Source organism: Pseudorasbora parva, chromosome 17 (assembly GCF_024679245.1).
Source record: "Pseudorasbora parva isolate DD20220531a chromosome 17, ASM2467924v1, whole genome shotgun sequence".
Classification (NCBI taxonomy): Eukaryota; Metazoa; Chordata; class Actinopteri; order Cypriniformes; family Gobionidae; genus Pseudorasbora; species Pseudorasbora parva.
The window spans coordinates 26,917,729-26,938,164 of record NC_090188.1 but is presented as its reverse complement, the minus strand read 5'-3'; the positions used below and the strand labels follow the sequence as shown (position 1 = coordinate 26,938,164).

Sequence of the window (20,436 nt, the reverse complement as noted above, 5' to 3'; positions counted from 1 at the left end):
CGCGGATGACAAGCAACAGAAACACCACGCTCACACCACGTTGCCAGCCGGTTGGGGAAGCTTCTTGAAACACTTACGGCAAATTGTGTGGGTCTTGTCAACTAACACGATTGCCATCCTTGTTCTCCACCGGTTAGCTGAAATGTTGCCATACTGCTGACTTAAAAGTTGGACCTGGACAGGAAGGATAATTCTGGGAGTTGGAAGGGGTGTGTCGTGATTCTGCCTTCTCACATCGCGATACAGGTTCGTGGACCTGCGTATTGCGATTTCGATTTCATATCGTTACAGCCCTAATTTGAACCCATTTGAATGCAGAAATGACGAGAAGCGTCACATCACGCTTCAGTCTCGTTGCAAAAGTGGATCTCCATGGTCACTGCTGTCACAGGACTTCACGAAATCAACCGTTACCAAAGAAGTGTGTTTTTGACGGAGCGGTCTCAACGATAAAGGTTGATGCGCGGTGAGTAACGATGCGTGGTGAGTAAAACTGCTTCAAATGTCTGTGTTGTTGGCTATCGTCGTAAACATCAGAAAACAACACGATCGTGTATAACATTAGTTAATTTATCAATGGAGCATGCGATCTATGGTGTGTGTTTAAATACATTTGTTTAGCTGACCAATATAGGTGTCAGTTTGTTTATTGTAAAACCACCCAACCATAAACCTAGGGGAGGTTCTCACAAAGTGTGCTTCGTCATTCAAATGCGCTAACGGTTACTCCATTGTTGTATAACGTTACACTAGTCTGACGTGCAAAACCGTTTTGCTTGCTACTGCTAATGTTTAGTCGAATACAATAGTCCATAAACCGAATCATGTCCTCATAAACTGCGAGTAAACCCACACAAATGTTGACAGGCCACTAAATACAGTACATACCACAGAGACGGACGTCCTGCTGTTGTTGCTTTTCCTGTTCAATTTATTTCACCCTCCGGATCTGATTCTGGATCATATATGCAGGGTTGCCAACTCTCACGCATTTGGCGTGACCATAGACAGTAAAAAAATATGGACGACTCGACATCATCCGTTTCCGCTTGCCATATTTGAAGCTTTCAGGCGAGGGTGCACGGCGCTGACATCTTGGGACCGAGTCTGCGCAGTAGCGATTTCGGGACCGGAGTTGCACAGTAGAGCGCAGGAAGTAGAGCAGGAAGTACAGCTGCTATACCAAAAGCCCGCCCACACTCTCGCAGATGCAGAACAATTAATTATGTTGGTGTGAAATAAACAGTTATGGAAATGTAGAAATTAAAGCTTAAGCTCTAATCTGCTCCCAAAAATTTCCAAAAAAGTCCGTTAGTGCCTCAGTGACAACATCACTCAGCGAAGACGTCAGTCTCAGCTGTCAATCATGACGTCACACCCCCCGTTTTTATACACAAATCCGGCGAAACACGGAAGTAAAGCATCGCCGCCATTACTGCGTGCCTTGCTGCTAAGGACTTAGAGCAGTGCGTACACGAAAACACTTCTCAAATGAGGTTAATAGCTTAACAATGACTGATTCTCCCCTCATGTCATGTTATAATAGCCTACCTTTTTTCCCTTATAAATTAATTTTATTTTTGTTACGAATGCATACTATTATTATTTTCCCCCCTGTTTGTATTCAGGATATTAAGAGCTGCTCCCTCAGGCTATATCTTTTCTGTATCCTATTTCGAATTCGAAGAAGTTGATTTTATGCAGAGATATTTGTTTGTAAATCTTGATACTTTCAATAATAATACAATTAATTGATTAATATATAAATAAATAGCAGCGCGCGGCAGTAATGCACGGCGCGCTGTGATGAACGTAAAGAAAACCACTTAAAGACAGAGAATAATTAAAGCATACGTCTCCATTACAAACGGACCTAGTCACAATTAACGTTAGACATATATGAAATGATCAGTTACAAAAAATATGGCCTTATTAAATCAGCACGTAAACTTGCGTGACCTACCGATGTGCTCATGCATATGTTCACAAGCTGCAATAAATAGCCACGACCAGTTGTAGCAATAGAATACATGTTCCTTCAGGCATAAGATTATTTTATTAATCATCTGGCATGCGATAAGCGTCAGAACCTAAACTACAGGGCATGAGTTCGGGATGGATTGGCCAGATACTGCATCCTACATCACAGATCAGCCGCTCCGTATGAATCACAGTGTCGTGAGGTTTTCAGGCAGTGGACTCGTACCATAATATGTCAGTAACAATAGAGAAAACTACGAAGTTACATTTTTGTAATTGTGACTTAAAGTCCCTTTGTAACAGGCACGTATGTATTTATTTTCTGTTATCATTTACAGCGCGTCGTACATTACTGCCGCGCGCTGCTCTAAGTGCAGCATAAGTCCTCATAACTGTTCGTTATTTCATGTTCTTAAAACGTGTTTGTGTAAAACAATTCCGTGATCACGGAAAGCAGGGCCCTAATATTAGCAACACAGCTCACAATGACAGTGTTCAGTTTTATTGCTGTCTTAATTACATTACATTTGGCAGACGCATTTATACATACATCCTGTTGTCAATAAATTACCTTTCTGTAAGTTTTGGCCAATGCCTGACATCATCTACCCAATGTTCCCTTTCACCAGACATTTTATTTAATGTGCAGGATCCGCTTTCATTGAAATGTCATTAGAGGACACCGGCAAGTGTCACACCGTCACGCACTTCGCAGGCACGCAGTAATGGCGGCAGGCAAGATGGCGGCGCCCATAAAGTTCGCGGCGGATTTGTGTATAGCATCAAATAACTAACTCAAACTAAACTTATTTTTAAAACGAACACCTGAAATGAAATCATCATGATTTCATCGTGATCTGCCTTCAGTGACATAAACTAACTTTGGGGAAAAAAATTTAAAGTGTAATTTTATTATTTACTTTGCCTCGCGTCCATTAGAAAACACAGAGGGGCGGATATCATAGACCGTAAAAAAATATGGACGACTCGACATCATCCGTTTCCGCTTGGAAGATTTGAAGCTTTCAGGCGGCCTTGCACGGCGCTGACATCTTGGGACCGAGTCTGCGCAGTAGGCATGTGCCGATATCAATTTTTCATGTTGCGATTAATTGATGAAGTTTTATCACGATATACGATATTATCACGATATTGAAATAAGTTGCAAAAAAAAGTGTTGCCATAGCATAACAGCTTTAAGAACTATTTTTGTAAGAACAAAAATAACTGAATGTTTAAATACAATAATGCACCAAAAATATATACAGCTCTGGAAAAAAATTAAGAGACCCCTCATTGAGAAATCAATGTTAAGTGGTCTCTTGATATTTTTCAGAGCTGTAAAAGTACAATTTTCAAACAGATTAAATTGCAAAAAAAATTAGGCTATAAAGAACAACAGGTAGGCTTATAAATTACAATAAGGTCTCATTATTTAATGCATTAACTAAGATTGAGCAATAGCTACATTTGGTACAGAAAATAATGTTTTTGTTAAGAAATACTGATCATTGTTAGTTTTATCTTAGGTCCATTAACAAAGTTATTTTGATTTTAATGTTATTAAACAGTAACTAAGAAATTAACATAGAATGATTCATTCTTTATAAGTATTTTTCATTGTCAGTTTGGTAATAATGAATTAACATGTTAACTAATGAAGTCGTATGTCTCAAAGTTTTACTGAACAAACTGATTACAAAAACGAATGGCTGTTTTAAAAACTACATGCGGTTTTTGTTTGTTTGCTGGTTCCCGGGGTAACAGCCGCATTCTGCAGTTCATCAGCGCCCTCTGCTGTCACTGAGCGGCACTTCAGCAGCGCGTCTCCTTCACCGGTTCAGTCCAAGGGGGTAATCTAGCGCTCAGAAAGCGTTCCACCCCTAGGGGCTGCCATTGCTAACAAAGCCATCACCTGCTGTTAGCATCCCATTGACTCCCATTCATTTTTGAGTCAGTTTGACAGTGAATAACTTTACATCTGAGACGTTTAAAGACTCCATTTGTGCATTGTTTATTTCTAAAGAAACACGACAATGCATAAAAGGCTCCGTTACCTTGTATCTTACACTATCTCCCCGCAGAAGCTGTTTTTGTAAAAATAGGCTAACGATTGCGTCATAACCAACGCGACTCTGTCGCACAGTTGAGAAATTACCGTATAGACCTGAGGAGACGCTCTGAGGAGGCAATCTTTTACTGTCTATGAGGCAGTCGGGGGGACGTGGAGACATAAAGTCTGATAAAGTCAAGGGGGAAGAATGGGGAGAAGCCCATAGTGAGCCAAAAGCAACGGGAGAAAATATTTAAACAACGTGATTCAGCTTTCACTTTCCACATCTACTAGAAGACCTACAGCTGTCAGACAGGAGGCTCACGTCACATCTACGTCGTCAAGCTCAGTCTGAGCCTGCGCAGTTCGCTCAGCCATCAGGAAGTGAGTGCCCCTAGGTTGACTTCATTATTTCGCCGTTGACGTCAATGGGATCGCTCAGTCCATTTCTTTTACTGTCTATGGTTCAGTCATGTGCAAACGCACGTTGGGCTTGTTTATATCTGAGCGCATGTCCCTTTGACGCAGAATACAGCGGTGTTGAGCATTTATACGGTTGATGGGCAAAGTATTCTTGAATGGATTATAAAAAAATTATAAATTGTTAATAAATTATTATTTACGATATTTTAAAGTGCCCACGATAACAATATCGTGCATATTCATTATCGTGATAAATCGCATTATCGAAAATCGGCACATGTCTACTGTGCAGTAGCGATTTCGGGACCGGAGTTGCGCAGTAGAGTGCAGGAAGTAGAGCAGAAAGTACAGCTGCTATATCAAAAGCCCGCCCACACTCTTGCAGATGCAGAACAATTAATTATGTTGGTGTGAAATAAACAGTTATGGAAATGTAGAAATTAAAGCTAAAGCTCTAATCTGCTCCCAAAAATTTCGAAAAAAGTCTGTTAGTGCCTCAGTGACAACTTCACTCAGAGAAGCCGCCAGTCTCAGCTGTCAATCATGACGTCACACCCCCCGTTTTTATAGCATCAAATAACTGACTAAAAATAAACTTATTTTTAAAACGTACACCTGAAATGAAATCATCGTGATGATAACTGCCTTCAGTGACATAAACTAACTTTGGGGAAAATTTTTTGAAGCGTAATTTTATTATTTAGTTTGCCTCGCGTCCATTAGAAAACACAGAGGGGCGGCTATACTGGGACCGGTCACCGGGGGGCGATCGAGGCACGAAAGCTTCAGTAAATGAGAGGGAGACTGCAGGCTTGGCGGATATACTCAAGGGGGTAATCTAGCACTCGGAAAGCGTTCCACCCCTAGGGGCTGCCATTGCTAACCAAGCCATCACCTGCTGTTAGCATCCCATTGACTCCCATTCATTTTTGAGTCACTTTGACAGTGAATAACTTTACATCTGAGACGTTTAAAGACTCCATTTGTCCATTGTTTATTTCTAAAGAAACACGACAATGCATAAAAGGCTCCGTTACCTTGTATCTTACACTATCGCCCCGTAGAAGCTGTTTTTGTAAAAATAGGCTAACGATTGTGTGATAACCAACGCGACTCTGTCGCACAGTTGAGAAATTACCGTATAGACCTGAGGAGACGCTCGCAGGCAATCTTCTACTGTCTATGAGACAGTCGGGGGGACGTGTAGACATAAAGTCTGATAAAGTCAAGGGGGAAGAATGGGGAGAAGCCCGTAGTGAGCCAAAAGCAACGGGAGAAAATATTTAAACAACGTGATTCAGCTTTCACTTTCCACAACTACTAGAAGACCTATAGCTGTCAGACAGGAGGCTCACGTCACATCTACGTCGTCAAGCTCAGTCTGAGTCTGCGCAGCTCGCTCAGCCATCAGGAAGTGAGTGCTCCTATACTGACATCACTTAACGCCGTAGAAGGCAATGGGATCCCTCCGTCCATTTCTTTTACTGTCTATGGTAGAAGGCAATGGGATCGCTCCGTCCATTTCTTTTACTGTCTATGGATATACTGGGACCGGTCACCGGGGGGCGATCGAGGCGCGAAAGCTTCAGTAAATGCATAGACAGTAAAAGAAATGGACGGAGCGTTCCCATTGACTTCTACGGCATTAAGTGATGTCAGTATAGGAGCACTCACTTCCTGATGGCTGAGCGAACTGCGCAGGCTCAGACTGAGCTTGAGGACGTAGATGTGACGTGAGCCTCCTGTCTGACAGCTGTAGGTAGGTCTTCTAGTAGATGTGGAAAGTGAAAGCTGAATCACGTTGTTTAAATATTTTCTCCCGTTGCTTTTGGCTCACTATGGGCTTCTCCCCATTCTTCCCCCTTGACTTTATCAGACTTTATGTCTCCACGTCCCCCCGACTGCCTCATAGACAGTAAAAGATTGCCTGCGAGCGTCTCCTCAGGTCTATACGGTAATTTCTCAACTGTGCGACAGAGTCGCGTTGGTTATGACGCAATCGTTAGCCTATTTTTACAAAAACAGCTTCTGCGGGCCGATAGTGTAAGATACAAGGTAATGGAGTCTTTTATGCATTGTCGTGTTTCTTTATAAATAAACAATGGACAAATGGAGTCTTTAAACGTCTCAGATGTAAAGTTATTCACTGTCAAAGTGACTCAAAAATGAATGGGAGTCAATGGGATGCTAACAGCAGGTGATGGCTTGGTTAGCAATGGCAGCCCCTATGGGTGGAACGCTTTCCGAGTGCTAGATTACCCCCTTGAGTAAATGAGAGGGAGACTGCAGGCTTGGGCGTGACCTATGGGCGTGACACACACTAGGTGTTTCTCAATGTCAAGGATGCTTCCTTGGAAGGACTGATCCTTCCAAGTCACTTCCTTCAGAGGCTAGGCGAGGCTTCTCTTTAGCATTTGGAGAACACGTAAATGGAACAGGCTAGCAAGTGCACTTCATTGCGTCATTACGTCAGTGAAAAGGTCCGTTGGCCATCAATAACGTTATGTGTAACGTTATTTGTATTATTATTTTTTTATATCAATACAGTAGTAATTTGTACCGGCATTTAAACATTAAACTTTACTTATATTTACTATGGTTATAACAAATGTTTGGTAACGTAAATAAAAGCATTGTGGCAAGCAGCGAGGTGAGGGACCGTGAGAGCGGGCCGGTGGAGTGATAATGAGCGGCAGCTGATCGCCGCCACACCGGTCTCGGCTCACGGCAGTGACGGGAGTATAATTGGAGGAGCGTGGAAGACAACAGAGGACAGTTTATGTTTTATTATGTGTGTTACTTTCGTTTTGTTTATTATGTTTTATTATGTGCGTTACTTTCGTTTTGTTTATTATTTTATTATAAAGTTGTTGAACGTTCGCCGGTTCCCGTCTCTTTCCTTCCCATCTACAAACCCCGATACAAGCATATTTGCCCCATTCACGCTCCGACTCCGGGAACGTCTGAAGATAGCAAAGCTGCCCGCATAGGATTGTGGGTGATTTGAGAACGCGAAGAGCGTGAAGGCTACTCATGTGCATCCTTTCCTGTATATGACATATTTTTCGAACGAAGGACTCAGTCCTTAGTTGAAATTCTGAGGATCCTGTCACTACTCGATCCGTACCGGCAACACGATTTGTTCTGCGCATGCGCGAAAATGTTTCTACTTCCGGTTTGACATGCAAAGCTATTTACGGCAGTTTTTTGAATTACTACCACTCGATCCGTACCGCGATAGTTTTTTATTTATTGCATAACTATAAATCAATACAAAATAAACAATAAAGAACAATGAATATGTGATTTTTGCAGAGTTGATAATAAATGTTAATTGTTGTGTTTGTGTATTTGTCAGGAGATGGCGCTATAGTTCACATGTTGTTACCTATAAAAAGGTATCGTAAGAATGTAAGAGTTGTTGCACTTGCTGTCAACGTAACCATCTGGCACTGTTGGTTTGTTTGTCCTGCTTGTGGACTGAATAAAACTTTGAGAATTGGGAAATTTCTTGTTCTCATGCTTACCTGGATTTAAACATAACATTAATCATAAGCAAATACTTTGCAGCTAGGTTTGAAATTAAGGTAGGTAGGCCTATCTTGCTTTGTCAATATAATATTTACCCATCATACAAATAAAATTTAAGACATCATCCAGCTCTTTACTTTCCTTAGTGACAGAAATATTACACAGTTGGTGAAATACAAGTGCTAATAATTTCCCATAAACCTTAATTGAATAATCACTAACAGTGATGAAGTTCCTTAAAAACTGATTTGTAGGCTACATTTAACATCTAGGATATCAAACCCTTGTAAAACTAGTAGAGGGATATTCAAATGCAAACTACAATTTGCTTTATAAGATGTAACCAAAAAACAACAAATAAGCAGCAAGTCTGTAAGCTTAAAGTAGTTGTTTTGATGCGTTTATACCATATAGCCTAGTTAAATAAAATCTTTATAAGAATCTAAGTCTCCATATTTACGAGACCTCACTTGGAAAATACAAATGTAGACTATATATTCCAAGTTTATTATTATGTGGCACTAATTACATTGATTAAGTTTAGACTTGCTTGACCCCATTTGGGAAATTCAGATGTTTTTGTTTGCATTCAATATTTAATTTTTTAAAATGAAAAAGTTAATTTTTTCTACTTCAACATACTTGTCTACAATATAAAGAATACATATGTCTGCATTTAAGAAACACACGGGACAATTTATTTATATCAAAAAAATGTTCGCTGGGATGGATCGCCTTTGCTCCTTTTGTGGAGTGGAAGATGAGTCTGTCCCTCACCTTTTTGGGATTGTTTTCATGTAGTTACTTTTTTTTTTTTTTTTTGGAAGAAATTTAGTTTGTTTGTATGTTTTTCTCTCTTAGACAATTTTTATTTGGAGTTTAAGGATGTCCCATTTGTATTTTTTGTATAACTCTGACAAAAGTCTTAAAAACAAGTTTTTTCTTTTCTTATAAATCTATTTTTTTTAGCTACGTTTTTTTTATACACAAGTGCATTTTTTTTGTCTGTTAAACCTTTCTTTATTATTTTTTGTAAAGATCTGAAATGTAATTTAGATACTGTCTTTTCTTCCAGCAATGCCAAAGCTTTAAAGTCCTCTATGTGGTGCAAGAAGTATATATACCTTTTTATAATGTAAAAAGGGAAAAAAAGGCATTGGCATATTTTTCACTGTCTCTCTCTCTTGAAGAGGCTACTATAAATTGCATGTCACCCCTTGCTCAATTTTTTTTTTTTTTTGTGCTTTTTTTTAATAGTTTCCTTATATATATATATATATATATATATATATATATATATATATATATATATATATATATATATAGTGTTCTTTTTTATTATTTAATTATGTATTTGTTTGTTTGTTTGTTTAATTCATTTTGCTGTCGGTCTTTTGTTTATATTTGTTTTGTTGTTGTTGTTGTTGAATCCTTTTTGAACGGTGGCTGTTTGCTTTTGTATTTGTTCAAAAAAAAAAAATTATAATAATATATATTTTTAAAAAGTGACACCGTTGTCGCAAAAAACTTTGGCGATGACAGGAAGTGACGTCAAAAGTACGTTTTCGCGCATGCGCAGAACAAATCGTGTTGCCGGTACGGATCGAGTAGTGACAGATCCTCGACATTGGAACAGTCCTTCGTCGGATGTCGATGACGTAGCATCCTTGGAATTCTGGCTTCCGAGGATCCTTCCTTGACATTGAGAAACGCCTAATCTTTCAGGCTCTGTGTCACTCTCTCACGCTGCCCAACTTAATCTCACGCCAAATTGCCAAACCTGCTTTTTATATTAAACAAAGCTAGGCCTATAGCTTTTTTGTTAATATTATTACGTTTTAATTCGAAATTCAAACAATAAATAGCGTTTAGGCGCTAATGTTAAAGCCAGAGGTGTTGAAAAGCGGAGTTGCAACATACTCTCATCTCCCGGCGCGCGCGCAGTCAAGTGGGGAGCGCTCAATACGTCTAGCGCTGTGTCAATGCATTTGAATGGCTTAAGCGGATATACAACAGTTTACACTATACAGATGTTTGCAGCCAGTTTTGTTAAACAGTACAGCTTAGTAGTGTGCATTGATTATTAAGTCAGCCATATTCACAAGATCGTTTTATTATGGAGAGTGATAGAGATGTAGCATGTTAACATTAATTTTATTCTTGTATTTAGCCCTCAGGTATTCCTAACTAATTGGTCACACTCATACTCATTGATGGTCAAATGTGACCATACACGTAACTATTTTTCAATTAAATAAGTGTTCTATATTTTGTAAGGGATAACGTTACCTCCGCTTCGCGTCGGGGACCTGATCACTCTGTCGGGGTTTATTCTGCGATAACAACCGGCTGGGTGTACATTATCCCGCTTATTACACGGCTACTAGTCTCAAATAAATAATTATTAGACACAAAATATTGTCTCGAGATTAAATATTTTATTAGCTCTTACGCAAAGCTTCCGCGAGGGAAAACAGTTCCAACCTGCTTTAAGCCTTTATCTATTGCTAAAGATTTGCCATATGCCCTTGCTAAATGTTGAAAATGAATGCTGAAAGGGTTAGTTCACCCAAAAATGAAACCAAGCCTATGATTTACTCACCCTCAAGTTATCGTAGGTGTATATGACATTCTTCTTTCAGACAAATACAATCGGAGTTATATTTAAAAGTCCAGGCTAACGTTAATCCCAGCAGTTGTTGTAGTTGTGTTTAAAGTCCATAAAAAATGCAGCTGTCCATCAAATAACGTGCTCCACACGACTCCGATGGGTTAATGGAGCCTTCTGATTCGAATCGATGCGTTTGTGTAAGAAAAAGATCTATATTAAAAACGTTATAAAGGAAACCTGCCTTGAAGTCTTCCATTGTAACCCACCACGGCTGTTTAAACCACAAGATGGCGCCAGCGTTAAGCATAGAAATAGTACCGGACCGGTCAAGATAACTCGTAGTACCGTAGTACCCGTATGAGCGGGTGGGTGTTATCTGGAAATAACTTACCGCTGGAATGCGCGATTGACCAATCAGAATCAAGTATTTCACAGAGCCGTGTAATAAAGTTCAATAATGTTTATTGAATATTTTGAAGAGATCTTTTGGTAGGCTACTAAAATACAATTTTTTGCAATAATTATTGTCAATTAATGACCACTTAAAATATATTTCTTCTAATATTTGTATTATTTATATTTCAATTTGTGTAGTAATTAAGGTTAAAATAGAGAATTCCCATTTAAAGAGGCAAATTGGTTATTTTGTTGCTTATAAAATAATAATAATGTTAATTTGTAATGCCATTACCCAGTAGGTGCTTTATGGCTCTTTAATAAATATACATATCTAATCTAGTTGCTCAAAAACAGTCTTCCATTTGTATAAGTATTTAGATATGATCAAACACTAGATTTCTTTAAATGTGAAACTTTAAAACGTTAATAACTTATGGATCATATTAGGACTTAGTATCCTAATATTTTTAATGAATAATGATACAAGTGAACACACAAGTGAATATTAATGAATGCGAAAACGTTTAATTTGACCCATGAAACGTTTAAAATAGTGCTAAGACAAACTATTTTTCCCTTATTATGTACAATAAGCTATATAGTACTACATATAAATTGATACTAAATTAAGTTCGAAATAGACTGAGCTTAGTGGGCTAAGCTAAATGCTATCAGAATGTCACTGCGCATCAGAGAGATTAAGTGCACGCACTGAGACGAGAGAGGTATGTATCAACTCGTTTTAGTTAAGGGAATAACATAGTTTAATATGAAAGCTGTGGAGTATCCCTTTAAGATAAATATTTGATGACTAACTTGTAAGAATAGTCTTAGCAGTTTTTGCAAACAGCCACAGGATAAATTACTGTGTTTGAAAGAAGACAGTCATTCTTAACCCTCAGAAACCCAAGCATTTATATTGATGGTGTCTTTTTCACTGTTTAAAAGTATTTCTCGGAAGCCACTTCTTATACAAAAAAACCCATGATGTTTATGCATATTTTTGGGGTGAATTTTGTTTTGAGGCAGCAATATTTTACTGATGTCATCATTGTTAACCCTGTTGTACACTGCATGGCATTAAAATAGTGGATCAATATGACCCACTGTTGTATTTATGTATTATATTTATGCTATTTAAGTGTACATTTTTAATATGTTGCCATTTTCTACTAATAAACATACCAGGAACTGAGATTAAAGGGGGGTGAAATGCTGTTTCATGCATACTGAGCTTTTTACACTGTTAAAGACTTGGATTCCCATCCTAAACATAGACAAAGTTTCAAAAACTAACGTTGGACGTTTGATGGAGTATTTCTGTGTTAAAAATACTCCTTCCGGTTTCTCACAAGTTTCGGAGAGTTTTTTTCGAGTATGGGTCTGCTTGACGTTAATAGATCGGAAGGTCCTTGTATGGGCCGTACGGGCTCTTCTCCCGGTAGGGTGCGCGCACGCGTGACTAGAGCGAGAGAGGAAATGCACGCCCATAAACACTCAGGTGCAGATCCAGTCGATCTAGGCGCCGCGCTCCACTTTATTCCTATGGGTGACTTCAACGCTTCAGCACAGCATTCCGGGAAGGCAGCGCTGCATTTGACCCGATTTGAACGCAGAAATGACGGGAAGCTTCACAACATCGCTTCAGTCGCATCGCAAAAGTGGATCTCCACCGTTCACTGCTGTCAGGACTAGACATGTGCCGATTTTCACGATAATGAATATGCACGATATTGCTATCGTGGGCACTTTAAAATATCGTAAATAATAATTTATTCCCAATTTATAATTTTTTTTATAATGCACGCAAGAATACTTTGCCCATCAACCGTATAAATGCTCAACACCGCTGTATTCTGCGTCAAAGGGAAGCGCTCAGATATAAACAAGCCCAACAAGCCCATGACTGAACCATAGGGACTGAACCGGTGAAGGAGACGCGCTGCTGAAGTGCCGCTCAATGACAGCAGAGGGCGCTGATGAACTGCAGAATGCAGCGGTTACCCTGGAAACCCCGCAAACAAAACAAAACGCCTATAGTTTTTAAAAGAGCCATTCGTTTTTTGTAATCTCAATGTTGTTCATCACAGCAACAAATACTTAAAGACTTAATAGGCTATTTTTTTAAACTTAAACATTTTTATGTTTTAATCTGGACTACAACATGCCCTAATAATTAGAACTGTTCTAATTATTTGTTATTGTTCAGTAAAACTTTGAGATACGACTTCATTATTACCAAACTGACAATGAAAAATGCTTACAAAGAATGAATCATTCTAAGTAATGTTAATTTCTTAGTTACTGTTTAATAACATTACAATCAAATCAAAATAACTTTTTATGGACCTAAGATAAAACTAACAACGATCAGTATTTCTTAACTAACATTACCAAAAACATACTTTCTGTACCAAATGTAGCTATTGCTCAGTCTTAGTTAATGCATTAAATAATGAGACCTTGTTGTAATTTGTTACCTGTTTTTCTTTATAGCCTAATTCTTTTGCACTTTAATCTGTTTGAAAATTGTACTTTTACAGCTCTGAAAAAAATCAATTTTTTTTCCAGAGCTGTATATATTTTTGGTGCACTATTGTATTTAAACATTCAGTTATTTTTGTTATTACAAAAATAGTTCTTAAAGCTGTTATGCTATGGCAACACTTTTTTTTGCAACTTATTTGAATATCGTGATAATAACGTATATCGTGATAAAACTTCAGCAATTAATCGCAACATGAAAAATTGATATCGGCACCTGCCTAGTCAGGACTTCACCAAATCATACCAAAGAAGTGTGTTTTTGACGGAGCGGTCCCAGCGATAAAGGTTCGATCCTGCTTTGGAAGCAGCCGGTGAGTAAAACTGCTTCAAATGTCTATGCTGTTGGCTCGTTGCGTGAGTAAACATCAGTAAACGACACGATTGCGTGCTTCGTCATTCAAATGCGCTAACGGACTCCATTGTTGTTCTATGTATAACGTTACACTAGTCTGATGTGCAAAACCGTTTTGCTTGCTACTGCTGAGGTTTAGTTGCATACAATAGTCCATAAACCGAATCATGTCCTCATAAACTGCGAGTAAAGACACAAATGTTGACAGGCTACTAAATACAGTACATACTACAGATACGGACGTCCTGCTGCTGCTGTTTCTCCTGTTCAATTTATTTCAGCCTCCGAATGATTCTGGATCATATATCTATTAGCTGAGCTCGATAGCCATGAGTTTCTCCACGCTTGAGGACGTCACCGCTTTGCGCGCTGGTCATTCTTTAGCTCCGCCCACACGATACGCCTCCAGGCGCTCGGTTTTTTCTGGAGAGACTCGGTACAGCCTATATTTCTTTTATAAATATAATAAAACTAAAGACTTTTGGAGATATGAAGGATGCAATACTACTCTATAGGTACTCAAGATTGACATGAGATTGACTGAAACTGAGTGTTTCACCCCCCCTTTAAAAAAAATACACAAATTGACAAATTGGTCAATCTAAACTTAAAACAAGTATCTCCAAGAGTTAAGTGAATACTTATTATGCCTTTGAGTGGAAGAATCATGAGAAGCTCTGAAGTATCCAGGTCAAGCAGATACAGCCCATCAGTACTTCCGATCCACAAACAAATTCCTCTATGGAAAAAGTACAAAGAAGGGACTGTTTGACAAAAGACACTACAATGAAATTAGGCCTGGTTAATGTCACTGAGTACAAGAGAAAAAAGAAAAAAAGAAAACTATCTCTATTGTGTATAGGCCTACTGTAGTCTTTCAAATTGAGAACATCTATGAAAGCCTGTAATATTCATTCGAAAATAGAGTGGCAGACTATGATTAGATATTGCACAAGCTTGTTCTAAAGGAAAACTGCACTAAAGCATTGAAAAACTTGATTTAAGTTGGGATTCAGACCTGTCTTATTGCATTGCAAATCATGAAGTGGCAGGGGTCAAGGGTCATCTTTCCAGTCCAATAAACTAGAGTTGTTGGGTTAACATGTTGTTTTCTATGAATCACTGGGGCAATGTGAAGAATCGATGCAGTTACAGCTAAACATGAGTGTGTAAAAGTAGAAATTCTATTTATTTTATATTGCAATAAAATTAAAGTGGTTAGTATTAATATTGTGGAAAACAAAGTTGTTGTTGTGACCTTGCATATGATAGTGAAGATTATTAGTGTCTGCAGACATTCCTTTAATATATAATATTACAATTAACATATAATGACAAGATTCATGATAAACTGACATGTCTGTGAATGGCTTCATTTCTCAACGCTGCAAAAACATGTTGTAAATTGAAACCCTTTGATGCAAACCCACAAACGCACTCGCGCGTTTCCCAATTATTACAGTATAAACTGAGGGTGCTCTTGCTTTAACTTGAGGATGCTTGCTTTTATTGCCTCGGGCTGGCCCTGAAAGGCAGGGCTAAAATCATGACATAACCTACACCCCACAGCTGTCTTGTGCTTCCAACCAATTTGTCATAGCTCTAACTGTTGTTTGGACAGCATTAAACCAGTAACAGGGGTATAATGACTTCCTATTCGGAAGTTTCCTGCCGTGGCTGTCGAAATATCTGCATTAATGATTTTGTACACCACTGAAGAAAGGAATAGCATGCTCTATATCGCTGCCAAAACTTTACAATGTTGTGACATCAACAGTATTGACTGTTAATACATACGCTATACTTTTGAAATTCATTTTAGCCACCTAATAAAGATCTGACTAATAATATGCCACAGTAAGCAGTTTTAAATGAACAACATTGAAAATAGGGCAACTACAATTCAACAAATTGTGGTACGTGCAATCTAACCTTCCCATGTCTGCCTTGCATCATTTCTCACCCCAAAAATTCCACAACTGTACAACCAGATAGTGGTGAACAACTAAAACAGGCAAAAGACAGACCTCTGCTGCAGGCTAGCATGGCTGGACTGTGGTCTCTGTGCCCAGATTCTCAGAACAGGCTTTGCTGTCTCCACTGTTCCTCTCACATCATTATGAGTTGTTCCTAGCAAAGCACACAGATAAAGCTTACACTGAAACAGATGTATCGTTTTCCACAGTGAGGTAGGCACATAAAAACAGTAGTCATACGCAGTCTGAATTGTGGCTTGTGGTTTTTTTTCTTACCATCTGTTCTAATTTCAGGTGGGTTGATTTTCTTGAGGTTTCTCTCATGCTTCTGTTCAAGCTTCGAAATGTCCAGTTTTGTCACCAAGCGGCATTTGTGGTCCACAGGGAGAGTGTAGCACCAAAGCTTGAATCACAGAGATTTCAGCATGAAATAAGTGATATGTGGATTGTACAAAAGAGGCCGAGTGTGTGTGTGTGTGTGTGTGTGTATATGACTGACCTGTCCATCACCAGACCCTGTGATAAACTGACTGTTTTGCTCCATGAAGAACAGACTAAGCAGTGGAAACGCTGTGAAACAGAAATATCTTCAGTACATATTCTCTACATTTACAGGCTATTACATGATTGAAGAACTTCCATTTCTGTTGTATAAATATTGGTGTCAGAAACTATACTGACCTGATAGAACAGCAGATTCAAAGAAAATATCTCCCTTCCTCACATCCCATATCTGAAACAAAAAATAAATAATTTTATATATAATAATTATATATATTTTTATGCTAAAATTTGATGGGGACATTCTCCCAGTTTTACAGGCAAGGTCTGTAAAAAAAAAAAAAATTATATATATATATATATATATATATATATATATATATATATATATATATATATATATATATATATATATATATATATCAGGCACAACATTATGACCACCTTTTTAATAGTGCGTTGGTCCCCCTTTTGCTGCCAAAATAGCCCTGACCCGTCAAGGCATGGACTCCAATAACCCTGAAGGTGTGATGTGGTATCTGTCACCAATATGTTAGCAGCAGATCCTTTAAGTCCAGTAAAAGCGAGGAACATGCTTGATTGGATTGAGATTTGGGGAATTTGGAGGCCAAGTCAACACCTCAAACTTGTTGTGCTCCTGAAACCATTCCTGAACCATTTTTGCTTTGTGGCAGGGCACATTATCCTGGTGAAATAGGCCACAGCCATCAGGAAGTCGTTTTCATGAAAGGGTGTACATGGTCTGTAATAATGCTTATGCAGGTGGTACGTGTCAAAGTAACATCCACAAGGATGGCAGGACCCAAGGTTTCCCTGCAGAACATTGTCCAAAGCATCATTGTATTTTTCCCATAGTGCATCCTGATGCCATGTGTTCCCCAGGTAAGCAGGGAACATGCACCCTGCCATCCACGTAATGTACAAGAAAAAGTGATTCATCAGACCAGGCCACTTTGTTCCATTGGTCCAGTTCTGATGCTCAAGTGTTGGCACTTTCGGCAGTGGACAGGGGTCAGCACGGTGACCTTGACTGATCTCCTCATACGCAACAAACTGCGATGCACTGTGTATTCTGACACCTTTCTGCCTTATTTTGTCTCACTCAAATCCTTACGCTTGCCCAAATGTCTTGCTTCCAACACATCAACTCTGAGTACAAAATGGTCACTTGCTGCCGAATATATCCCACTCATTAACAGGTGCCGTGATGAAGAGATAATCAGTGTTATTCACATCACCTGTCAGTGGTCATAATGTAATGCCTAATCGGTGTATACACACACACACACACACACACACACACACACACACACACACACACACACACACACACACACACACACACACATTTAAGTAATGTGTGCATATAACAAAAATGTACAAAATCCATATTTAGTACAGGTACAGTCATGCTGTTCTGGTTTGTATCGTATCTGTACCTTGAATGTTCTGTCTTCTGAGACTGAGATGAGAAGATTAGCGTCCCATGGACAGAACTCTGATGCAGTCACAGGACCAAGATGAGCTTTCAACACTCCAAGCACTTCCTCTTTCTATAGAAAACACACACACACACACACACACACACACACACACACACACACACACACACACACACACACACACACACACACACACACACACACACACACACACACACACACACATATATATATAGTAGCCTCAGTTTTGTGCCTTTGTTTATCTTAATGAAAAATATTTATATTGTTGTATCATTTCATTGAAAGGTGTTTTACTACATACAGCACAGACTATCATTTTTAAGTTAATACTATTATACAAATCAGAAGTCGACGAGGGGCTTTTTCAGATTTTTTTGATACTGATTTACTGCTGTTTTTACTGAGTGTTTCAATGTTATCTCTCATCTTTATGGGCTGGTCAATCACAGTCTGAGTAATGGAATGTTCTGCATGCAAGCTTTGTTCAGCGTTTCATCTGGATATGGGTCAAAAAGGCATTTTTTCGCTTTTACTGTTTCATCACAACTGCTTTTGTTTTCAATTCACTGAACAAAAATGGTGTGCATCTTATTTCATACCTCTACATTCAATAGAACAACTCTGGAGCCTGAGCAAGCTGCCACTTTTGCACTCAGTGGACATAGTGACAGATGCACCACCCTGCCGAGCAATGTGCCAACAACTCTACCTGAGGCAATTAAACCTGGAACACAGATGTCATGGCTGTGAGATAAGGCAAAAAGAAAAAGAAGGAAAAAAAGACATTCTTGAGAGCAACCATTTATATTTCTGTATGATTTCAGATTTTTTTATTCTGTTTTTATTTATTTATAAAATCTATTTTATATTTTTTATTATTTATTTTTTAAACCTACAGGCACTTATTACCTTCTTTGATTTGTCTGTAGCAGCGATGGATGTCCCAGACAATAACATAATCTTCAGAAGCACTACAGAAGATGAAACGATCACTCACTGTCCCAAACACCATGGCAGACACATCGCAATGGTGACCAGTAAGTTCCAAGGGAGACTAGAGGAAACATTCAAATCAGTTTTATACATTTAATCCTAAATATATGTTATAAAAATACAGTAAACATTATAATAACATGAAATATTATTACAAATGATCATAACTTTATTTTATTCTATTTTAAAAATGTAATTTATACACAGATGTACTGTGTCACATGATGAGAAAACAGTTGTTGCTGCTTAATATTTTGGTGGAAATTGTAATACATTTTTCAGGATTGTTTGATGAATATAAAGCTTAAAATAACAGCATTTATTTGACATATTTTGTAAGATTTGATTGTTTGGTCAATTGAATGCATTCTTTCTGTATAAACGTGTCTTTTTTTAAAAATACATTTGAAAAATTACTAAACCCAAACTTCTTAGAGTATCACAATTTCAAAAAAAAAAAAAACTGTTTTCAGCATTGCTAATAATAAGAAATGTTTCTTGAGCAGCAAATCAGTATATTAGATGACAACTTTCCATCACATGAATAAAGTACATTTAAAAAAATATTTAAATATATAAACCAACATATTTTAGAACTTTATTATTATAAATTGTAATAATATTGCACATTATTATTTGTACTGGAATTTTTTATCAAATAATAAAAGACTTCTTTCAAAAACATTACGTTTCATTGTGGTATTTGTTTAAAACAGATATAAGTGCATAAAGACCTCCAGGTTATGGTTTTCATAAATCCTTATATTCTTGTCCTGCCATGGGACAGCAAAGTGGGAAGGGCAGCAGGCCAGCTGCAGGTGGGACACTGGCTTATTGCAAGTTACAGCAAACTTCTCTTCAAAATACTGCTCCGAGGTCACAGCAGCCATGGAGTCCCCAATAGTCACCTGTAACAACACACAATGGGAAAGTCTGAATAGAAAACAGTACGAATACAGTACAACATGGTTAGCAGGGGTGGATAAACGCATAAAATAACCCAGGCTATAACCTAGGGGCCCATGCAATAAGGGTTTATTGTAAATATTTTCTGATTAATCTATTTTATACAGTACTAGTAATTATAGATGGAGGTTGTAAACAGCCAATTGATGAGCTCTTAACTCTACTGTACCTAACCCTACCTGGGATTTGGGGGTAATAATCTGGTAGGGGACACCTGTTACCATTGCTTGTTTTCCTTTTCAAAAACAGGTAGGCCTACTGTTAAGACCTTAATCTCCGTCGTCCCATGAGATATTTATAAAGCATCAGTGGGTAAGAAAACATGTTTTTGTTTTTTAGACCTATTTGCCATGTTTGATAAACATTCATATAACAATAAATTCATCAAGCATGAAAAGCAGACATTGTTGAAACTCAGAAATCCCTCTCTTAAAACAGGGATTTGTTTTGTCCCATCATTATTTAATGTAGCTTCCAACATCATAATTTTAACATAATCTGTTAAATTCATTGAAACATGAATGGAATATGTAGCTATTAACTTTAATTAACACAGTGTAATATTCAGCTGTAAGAATAACGTAAAAAAAACAACAACAAAAAACAAACATAATTCGACC

General features: G+C 38.1%; 1 protein-coding gene across 2 annotated transcripts in view; it reads right to left on the bottom strand.

The window, feature by feature from the left end:
• The window catches only part of wdr27 (WD repeat domain 27), a 90,034-nt gene that overhangs the window by 69,100 nt on the left and 498 nt on the right, over positions 1–20,436 (bottom strand). For both annotated transcript variants that reach the window (XM_067421907.1, XM_067421906.1), the window contains exons 2-10: positions 19,585–19,758; positions 18,767–18,911; positions 18,457–18,581; positions 17,834–17,947; positions 16,554–16,605; positions 16,372–16,442; positions 16,149–16,275; positions 15,924–16,026; positions 14,547–14,635 (exon numbers count right to left, since the gene is read on the bottom strand). In XM_067421907.1, the coding sequence (XP_067278008.1) occupies positions 14,547–14,635; positions 15,924–16,026; positions 16,149–16,275; positions 16,372–16,442; positions 16,554–16,605; positions 17,834–17,947; positions 18,457–18,581; positions 18,767–18,911; positions 19,585–19,740 (982 nt within the window). In that variant the 5' untranslated portion in view covers positions 19,741–19,758. The remainder of the gene's footprint in view (positions 1–14,546; positions 14,636–15,923; positions 16,027–16,148; positions 16,276–16,371; positions 16,443–16,553; positions 16,606–17,833; positions 17,948–18,456; positions 18,582–18,766; positions 18,912–19,584; positions 19,759–20,436) is intronic.